The sequence below is a fragment of the Chrysemys picta genome, chromosome 2 (genome assembly GCF_011386835.1).
Source record: "Chrysemys picta bellii isolate R12L10 chromosome 2, ASM1138683v2, whole genome shotgun sequence".
In the NCBI taxonomy this organism is placed as follows: Eukaryota; Metazoa; Chordata; order Testudines; family Emydidae; genus Chrysemys; species Chrysemys picta.
Window position 1 is genome coordinate 137,543,657 of NC_088792.1, and position 9,256 is coordinate 137,552,912.

Consider the following 9,256-nt stretch of genomic DNA (forward strand, 5'->3'; position numbering starts at 1 on the left):
CCCTCTTGTTGGTTCTTCAACTACTTGGTGAAGGAATCCATCAGCTATCGCATCCAAGAAAATCTGAGCCCTATTATTATTACTAGCACTTGTCCTCCAGTCTATATCTGGGAAGTTAAAGTCTCCCATGATCACACAATTCCCATTAGTGTTTACTTCATTAAAAAGATTTAAAAGGTCTCCATCCATATCCAAATCGGATCCCGGTGTCCTGTAGCATACCCCAAGCACTATGCCAGGGAGGCTCTAGTAGCTTTCTTTCCCAATGTGATTTTTGCCCAGACAGACTCAGTTAGTCTCTAAGGTGCCACAAGTACTCCTGTTCTTCTTTTTGCCCAGACAGACTCAGTCTTATTCATTCCATTACTTCTTATTTCTTTACAGTCTACCTCATCATTGATATACAATGCTACTCCATCACCTTTGCCTTTATTTCTGTCTTTCCTAAACAGCACATAGCCTTCAATACCTCTACTCCAGTCATGACTACTATTCCACCATGTTTCTGTTATCCCTATAATATCTGGTTTCACTTCCTGCACCAGTAGCTCTAGTTCTTCCATTTTGTTACCTAGGCTTCTCGCATTAGTGTACAAACATCTTAATTTTTGCCATTTGGCTTCACTGACATTCTTTACCCGATTAGGTACAGACATTCTACCACCAGTATCACCTATTAGACTGGTATCTACACAACCCTTCCTCCTTACGTCCATTCTCATACCCACGGCTGTATCCTTTCTTACTTTGTTTTCTTCCTTCTCAATGTTAAATTCCGGCGTGGAGATCACCTGGACATTTCCCAACCATCTCCCCCAAATTCCTAGTTTAAAGCTTTCTTAATCAGTTGTGCCAGCCTCCATCCTAGAAGTCTATTTCCCTCCTTACTCAGGTGAAGTCCATCCCGAGAGAACAGTCCTCTGTCCATGAATGCTTCCCAGTGGCCATACATCCCAAAGCCTTCCTTATAGCACCACTGCCTGAGCCATCTGTTGATCGCCATAAGCTTGTCACACCTTTGTTGCCATTCTCTAGGAACAGGCAGAATCCAACTGAAGATCACCTGAGTCTCTGTTTCCTTAAGCATCTTCCCCAGCCTGGCATAGTTTCCCTTGATACGTTCCAGCGAGAATCTAGCCATATCATTTGTTCCCTGTAGTAGGTCCTAGCCGGGGCTCGACCCTTCCGGGCAGGAGGGGCCACCGACTCACTACAGTGGGAACAAGCAGTCAGTTAGTCCTGAAACTCCGGCTCTTTGGTGCAGAGTCGGAGCAACCACAGTTAAAGCTCAGGCCCTTGACTGCAGGGGGCTGAGCGAGCAAGCAGTTCAGGAGCCCAGGCCCTGGATCAGCACGGGGCAAACACAGTTAGCTCAGACCCTTGTTTGCAGGGGCTGAGCGGGCAAATAGTTCAAAGCCCAGGCCCTGGATCAGGGCGGGGCAAACACAGTTAGGCTCAGGCCCTTGTTTGCAGGGGCTGAGCGGATAAACAGTTCAGGTAAGGCACGCCTAGGCTTCCGTAGCCGAGCGTTGGGTGAGGGGGAAGCCTGCCACCCGTGCGGAGGGTGGCAGGGGGGGAACGCAGGCCCACCCACTCCACTGCGTTCCAGCCCGGGGCCCTAACAGCGGTTGCTGCCGCTGCTGGTCAGTGGGGTATCCAGACCGCAACACACTGACATAGGCTCACACTCGGTTACAGCCGGACCAGGGTCGGCTACCCCCGGGCTGCTTCCATGATCCCCCTCAAAGCCTACCTCATTCGTCGCGCCAGGATCGGGCCAGTCCATCTGCATGGGCTCCTCTCTGCCCGGGCTCGGCGGCAAGTCCGGTAGCTCTGCCGGGAAGTCCGGCCAATGGTCCTCAGGCGGCTCTTCTGGATAGCAGCAGGGGCGAAGGGGTTCGGGTCCAGTCTCACCCTCAGGGTTAGTGGGGTGCGGTTCCCAGGGATTCTCCCAGTGGCGGGCGTGAACGGGCTCCGGCGGCTCCTCCTCGTAGCGGGCCCGGGGTAGCTCAGGCCAGCTAGGGTCCAGGCCTCGGTCTTCGACGGTCTCCTGGCCGGGAGCTCCCAGCCGCACGTCAGCTCCTTGTGGTGGCTGGCCGCAGACTGAGCTCTGGCGGCCGGCCTTTATACTTCCTGTCCCGCCCCTTGACTTCCGGGGGGCGGGGACAGGCGGTGGTGGTCCCACCCACTCTGGTGCCTGCACGTGGGCTCCCTCTTCCGGGCAGGCGGGGAGCCACACCGACTCACTACATTCCCACATGAAGAACAATCAGTGGATTCTTTCCCGCTCCCGTTAGGATCCTTTTCAGCCTCAGGTCCACATCCCGTAACTTAGCACCCGGCAGACAGCACACCCTTCTGTTCTCTGGATCAGCTCTCGTTACAGGCCTGTCTATTCTTCTCAGTTAGGAGTCCCCAACCACATAGACCTGCCTTTTCCTGGTAACGGTGCGATTCTCTGGTCTATCCCCTGCTCCCTCTAGTTGCAAGTCCTCTCGATTTCTATTGTCCCTTGCAATCCTCTGCAACCCATCCCGTATCCTCCTGGGGCTCATATTTGGTGTTGTTATCTCCATTGACTCTTCCCCTCTTCCTATAGGACTAGCTGCTCTTCTCTTCTTCCTTGCCCTCTCATCTTCAGTGACCACCTGCTGTGCCCCTTCTTCATGTTCCAACTCTGCAAACCTGTTCCTGAGCTCTATTTCTCCTTCACTAGCCGTCTCTTCCTCTGCCTGGTTCTCTTAGTCACATGCTTCCACTGTCCACTTTCCTCACCCAGCAGTCTCCACTCAGAATTCTTTGGACCTGTTTCCATCTGCAAGTCTGAGCTTTTTCCTTCAGCCTCCTCATGTCTTTGCTCCATCATCTGTTCGAACCCCCTTCTAAACTTGACCAGAGTTTCCACCTGCATCTCCAATCCTCAGATCTTTTCTTCCATCAGCTCTATCAGGCAGCACTTCATGCAGATGAAACTCTTTCCAGATACCTCTTCTAGGATCATGTACATGCCGGAGCTTCCACATCCAGTCATCCTCATTGTGTCTTCCACTACTGCCTCTGTATCGGTCATAGCCTTCCCACCTAAAAACTGTTAGTCCGGGAAATACAAACCAAACCACCACCACCCACAGGAAAAACAAAAAAACCAACAAAAAAACACACACAACAGGCACCAAAACACTGGCACAACACCACCCCCTCCCTTCACTAGCCTCTCTATTTCTCTGCCTAGGTCTCTTAGGCCTTGTCTACACTACGAGAGTAGTTCGATTTTACTTGCATCGAATTTTTGTAATCGATATTGCAAAGTCGAACGTGTGTGTCCACACTAAGGACAGTAATTCGACTTTGTGCGTCCACACTAACGGTGATAGCGTCGACATTCGAAGCGGTGCACTGTGGTCAGCTATCCCACAGTTCCCGCAGTCCCCTCTGCCCATTGGAATTCTGGGTGTAGCCGGCAATGCCTTCTGGGTAACAAAATGAGTCGAGGGTGCTTTTGGGAAACTGTCGTCATCCGTCCATCACTCCCGCCCTCCCTCCCTGAAAGCGCTGGCGGGAAAACAGTTCGCGCGCTTTTCCAGTCATTGACAGCGCGGACGCCACTGTACTCCGAGCATGGAGCCCGCTGCGACCATCGCTGCAGTTGTGGCCGCTCTCAACGTCTCGCAGCTTATCATAAAGGTTTCCCTGAGGCAGATGCAGAAAAGTCAGGCGAGGAGGCTACGGCACCGCGGTGATGTCCTGAAGTCTGAGAGTAGCACAGACCTGTCAGAAAGCAGGCGACCCAGCGCCGAGGACATCACAGTGGCAATGGGTCATGTTGATGCCGTGGAACGGCGATTCTGGGCACGGGAAACAAGCACTGAGTGGTGGGACCGCATAGTGCTGCAGGTCTGGGATGAATCCCAGTGGCTGCGAAACTTTCGCATGCGGAAGGGAACTTTCCTGGAACTTTGTGAGTTGCTGTCCCCTGCCCTGAAGCGCAGTGACACCCGGTTGCGAGCTGCACTGAGTGTACAGAAGCGAGTGGCCATAGCCCTCTGGAAGCTTGCAACGCCAGACAGCTACCGGTCAGTCGCGAACCAGTTTGGGGTGGGCAAATCTACCGTGGGGGTTGTTGTGATGCAAGTAGCCAAGGCAATCGTTGATGTACTGCTGCCAAAGGTAGTGACCCTGGGAAACGTGGAGGCGATCATAGATGGCTTCGCAGCGATGGGATTCCCAAACTGCGGTGGGGCCATAGATGGAACTCACATCCCTATCCTGGCACCGGACCACCAGGCCAGCCAGTACATTAACAGAAAGGGCTACTTTTCCATGGTGCTGCAAGCACTGGTGGACCACAGGGGACGTTTTACCAACATCTACGTGGGATGGCCGGGCAAGGTTCATGACGCTCGTGTTTTCAGGAACTCTGGTCTGTTTAGACGGCTGCAACAAGGTATTTACTTCCCGGACCACAAAATAACTGTTGGGGATGTGGAGATGCCTATAGTCATCCTCGGGGACCCAGCCTACCCGCTAATGCCCTGGCTCATGAAGCCCTATACTGGCGCCCTGGACACTGAAAAAGAACTCTTCAACTACCGGCTGAGCAAGTGCAGAATGGTGGTGGAGTGTGCTTTTGGCCGTCTCAAGGGGAGATGGAGAAGCTTACTGACTCGCTGTGATCTCAGCGAAACCAATATCCCCATTGTTATAGCAGCTTGCTGTGTGCTCCACAATCTCTGTGAGAGCAAGGGGGAGACCTTTATGGCGGGGTGGGAGGTTGAGGAAAATAGCCTGGCTGGTGATTACTCACAGCCAGACAGCCGGGCGATTAGAAGAGACCAGCGGGAAGCGCTGTGCATCCGGGAGGCTTTGAAAGCAAAGTTCCTGAGTGAGCAGGGTAACCTGTGACTTTATAGTTTGTGTACTGAGAAGCTAAACCTGCCCCCGTTTCTTTACCCAGTTAATGTTGACTATCCTATCCAGTTACATACCCCCTTCACCCCCCCTCCAACACACGTGTCGAAATAAAAATAGTTCTACTTTGTTAAAGCACACCGTTTTCTTTAATACTGTTTTCGCGGGAATTTTTTAAAACTGGGACGCAGACTGTGGTGCGGGGCGGGTGTAGTGACGCGAATGCAGCTTCTAAACTCAAGGATTGACAGGCTCCGCTGCGGTGGGATGCTTGTTTCAACGGAGCCTGTCAACCCTCCTGATCGGGACTGTGTGTATGGGGGGTCTATTTGACTTTGTGGCGGGGGAGGACGGTTACAGATCCCATGCTGTGTGGCTCTGTCATCCTGCCTAAGGACCGGCGCTTAAGATCTGTAACTGCCCTCCCCCGCCACAAAGTCACAGAGCAACCCACCCCCCCCCAACATTACATCAAAACAACCTCCCAGACTAACCGGGGCAACTAGTCAATGCATCACTGCACTGTGTATGTGCCCTGCTGCTGTGCCTGCCCCCGACTATGTACCCTGCCAAAGGAGACTGTCCTGTCCAATTACCAACCCCCTTTCCCCTCCTCCTCCAAAAGAACATGATTGAAACAGTAGTTAACAGAAACGAATTTTTTATTATCAACTACACATGGCATTGGGAGGTGAAACTTGGACGGGGGCTTGTGTCAGGCGGGAAGGAAAGAACTTTTCAAATTTTGGGAAATGAGAGCCTTCTGCTACTAGAGCTCTCTGCAGGGGTGGAGTGAGACTTAGCAGGGACTCTGCCGCCTCTCCTTCTTTGCACTTTGGGTGAGGTGGGTATGGGACTTGGTGGCGGGGGAGGGCGGTTAGAGATGGACTGCAGCGGGGCTCTGTCCTCCTGCCTCCGTTCCTGCAGAACATCCACAAGGCGCCGGAGCGTGTCCGTTTGCTCCCTCAGTAGTCCAAGCAGCGTTTGAGTCGCCTGCTGGTCTTCCTGCCGCCACCTCTCCTCCCGATCCATGTTGGCTTGGTGCATTCGGGTCAAGTTCTCCCGCCACTGGGTCTGCTGTGCTGCCTGGGCTTGGGAAGAGGCCATAAGCTCAGAGAACATGTCCTCCCGTGTCCTCTTCTTCCTACGCCTAATCCGCGCTAGCCTCTGGGAGTGTGATTCCAGGCTAGGTTGTGAGACAGTCGCAGACGGGGCTGTGGAAATGGGAAAAAGGGAGTGAATTCCTCAGAAAGATAAATGTAGTTGTGAACAAAGAACATAGTCTTTCTCTGTGAACAAGACCATGCACAGCACCTTTCACATGCGCACTCAGCACAAGGTCGAATTCTCGGCCTTCGCATTCAGTGCCTGGGGTCTTGAACAGCACATTTGAGAAGCGAGGCAGCACAACGGAATTTCTGTTGCAGGCAGACATGGTAAGCCGTACACTTGTGGCAGTTTAAAACTTTTATATTACCACTGGCCTCATTTCACATTTAAATCAATGTCAGTCCCTGCTGCCAGCAATCCGGCAAGCGGGAACTCTGCCCCTGTCCCACCCCCTCGCGGCTGTCCCCGGGAACGATCCCTTTCGGCTGCCCCTCTCCCGCCTCCACCGCGTGGCTGCAAACCAGCGGTTACAGTTCTGTAAAGGAACGGGAAAGCAGTCCCAACACTAACATTCCCCTACCTAATTAAAAGCAGGTCACCATGGCCGACATCACCCTGATGAGGATCTCCGAGAGCGACAAAGAGAGAATGCTCCGGGAAAGCCTCCAAAGACCAGGGCCGTATGCCGCCCTGCTGTGCAGAGCAATGATCCCCGAGTACTTGATAATCTCGTGGCGCGGCAACGTGTCGTACTTCGGAGGACCCAATAAGGCCGCTCTCCCCAAGAACCTCATGCAACGGCTTTCAAGTTACCTCCAGGAGAGCTTCATCGAGATGTCCCAGGAGGATTACTGCTCTATCCCCGGACACATAGACCGCATTTTACTGTAGCTGCAGTAGCAGGGAATAAACAGTAGAGCGGCTTGTGCAGGACAATCACTGAAAACCGGACATTGCTAGATTTCTTTTCAAAACTTGCACTGCCCATTACTAAACCGTTAAGCGCCTAGGGCACACTAATCATGAACAACCCATTCTTTTAATTGTTAATATTCCTGTTTTGTTAAAAATAAATGTTTAGATGTTTACAACACTTACTGGCTGATCCTTCACCAGATTCTGTGTCCGGGGTAACGGCTGGGGACGCTTCGTAGGGGATCTCTGTAAGGGTGATGAAGAGATCCTGGCTGTCGGGGAAATCAGCGTTGTGAGAGCTGCCGACTGCCTCGCCCTCCTCATCTCCTTCCTCATCTTCCCCGTCCCCTAACATGTCCGAGGAACCGGCCGTGGACAGTATCCCATCCTCAGAGTCCACGGTCACTGGTGGGGTAGTGGTGGCGGCAGCACCGAGGATGGAATGCAGTGCCTCGTAGAAACGGGATGTCTGGGTATGGGATCCGGAGCGTCCGTTTGCCTCTTTGGTCTTCTGGTAGCCTTGTCTCAGCTCCTTGATTTTCACGCGGCACTGCGTTGCATCCCGGCTGTATCCTCTCTCTGCCATGTCTTTAGAGATCTTCTCGTAGATCTTTGCATTCCTTCTTTTGGATCGCAGCTCGGAAAGCACGGACTCATCGCCCCACACAGCGATGAGATCCAAGACTTCACGATCAGTCCATGCTGGGGCTCTCTTTCTATTCCCAGACTGCACGGCCATCACTGCTGGAGAGCTCTGCATCGTTGCCAGTGCTGCTGTGCTCGCCACGATGTCCAGACAGGAAATGAGATTCAAACTGGCCAGACAGGAAAAGGAATTCAAATTCAAATTTTCCCGGGGCTTTTCCTGTGTGGCTGGTCAGAGCATCCGAGCTCGCACTGCTGTCCAGAGCGTCAACAGAGTGGTGCACTGTGGGATAGCTCCCGGAGCTATTAGCGTCGATTTCCATCCACACCTAGCCTAATTCGACATGGCCATGTCGAATTTAGCGCTACTCCCCTCGTCGGGGAGGAGTACAGAAGTCGAATTAAAGAGACCTCTATGTCGAACTAAATAGCATCGCAGTGTGGACGGGTGCAGGGTTAATTCGATTTAACGGCGCTAACTTCGACATAAACGCCTAGTGTAGACCAGGCCTTAGTCTCCCTCGCAAACTCCCACTGAAGCTCCCCTGTTTACAGCTCTGTTTGCTGGCTCCTGTGCCGCTGCAGCTGTCTATATGGTTATTGAATATTTGGAAGAGAAGGCATGGTATTGGAAAGGTAAGTTCTTGATAAGTTGATGTAATGTCTTAATAACATTTGGAAATTTGATCAGAATTATGTGGCATGGTATGTTTTTAATTTATGATCAGCAACAAAGACATACATTTTATTTCTTTTCTAGTGAAATGTGTGCAATCCCACCAAGTTAAAGGAAGACTAGAGGCAAAAGTGAGACAATTCAACTTGTATGAATCTTCATTTTATGGGTCAACAAACTGGCTGGGTGCTAAGCTATCTTATAATAACAGTAAACATGGATGGTGACTGAAATGATTAATTTCAGAAATTTAAAATGTTTAATGCTTTGGTTTTCATAATCTGATATAGGTAATTGACGCATACTTGAGTTGTGTTGCCAATACAGCAAAAAGGAAGGCAAGCTGCTAGTAATGCTACTTCATTGCTGTTATTTGTATTTCTAAGACAGTATTTAGAACAAGTATGAGAGAGCATTTGGTTTATTACATACAAAGAAATGTCAACAATTAGTATTCTGTTTTTATTAACTTTTACTTAACAATCAATATTCCTTCTGTATTGGTACGTCAAAACTATATGGTTTAACTTACATTTTTAAATTATTGATTATTTTACCACATCTTTGCGTGTTAACAGGTACATGCTGTCTTCTCAATAATTACTAGAAGAATTCTGTCAGGCAGAGCAAGGAAAGTGAATTTTGAGAAGATAAGTGGTCATGAAATTTGATTTGAATGCATTGGAGGGCAGCAGGCCATTGGTTTCCATCAATACAAGTGGTGCTCATTAGCTGTAGTAAAGGAAAGGGACATAACTGTGTAGAAGTTCTTTCCCATCCCACTGTTAGTGGCTAGTTACAAGGATGAAGCCAGGAACAAGAGAGGTGATTTTAAAGTAAAATTCAGGCAGTGGTTCATATTAGTAAGTGATATTCAACATATGGGGTCATCCTTCCACCAGGACCAATATCAAGTGCCTTCTCTGTAGTGCTACAGAGCCGGAATGGGCAAAGGATCCTTGACAGTGTTACCTCAAGGGGAAGAAGGTAACACTTCAAAGG

The 9,256-nt window shown here is 50.8% G+C and overlaps 1 protein-coding gene across 1 annotated transcript; it reads right to left on the reverse strand.

The window, feature by feature from the left end:
* Window positions 1-5,646: 5,646 nt before the first annotated feature.
* On the reverse strand, window positions 5,647-8,094 carry LOC135981501 (uncharacterized). The gene is made up of 2 exons (XM_065584240.1): window positions 7,117-8,094; window positions 5,647-6,122 (listed from the first exon to the last, which is right to left on the reverse strand). The coding sequence occupies exons 1-2, from the start codon at window positions 7,691-7,693 to the stop codon at window positions 5,647-5,649; spliced, it is 1,053 nt and encodes a 350-aa protein (XP_065440312.1). The 5' UTR covers window positions 7,694-8,094.
* Between the last annotated feature and the right edge of the window lie 1,162 nt (window positions 8,095-9,256).

Bases quoted from the DNA above. Each gene is read 5' to 3' on its own strand.
- LOC135981501 (XM_065584240.1), bottom strand. From the start codon at position 7,693: ATGCAGAGCTCTCCAGCAGTGATGGCCGTGCAGTCTGGGAATAGAAAG. The intron at 6,123-7,116 runs GTAAGTGTTGTA...CCATTTCCACAG, and splicing joins ATCTGGTGAAGGATCAGCCA to CCCCGTCTGCGACTGTCTCA.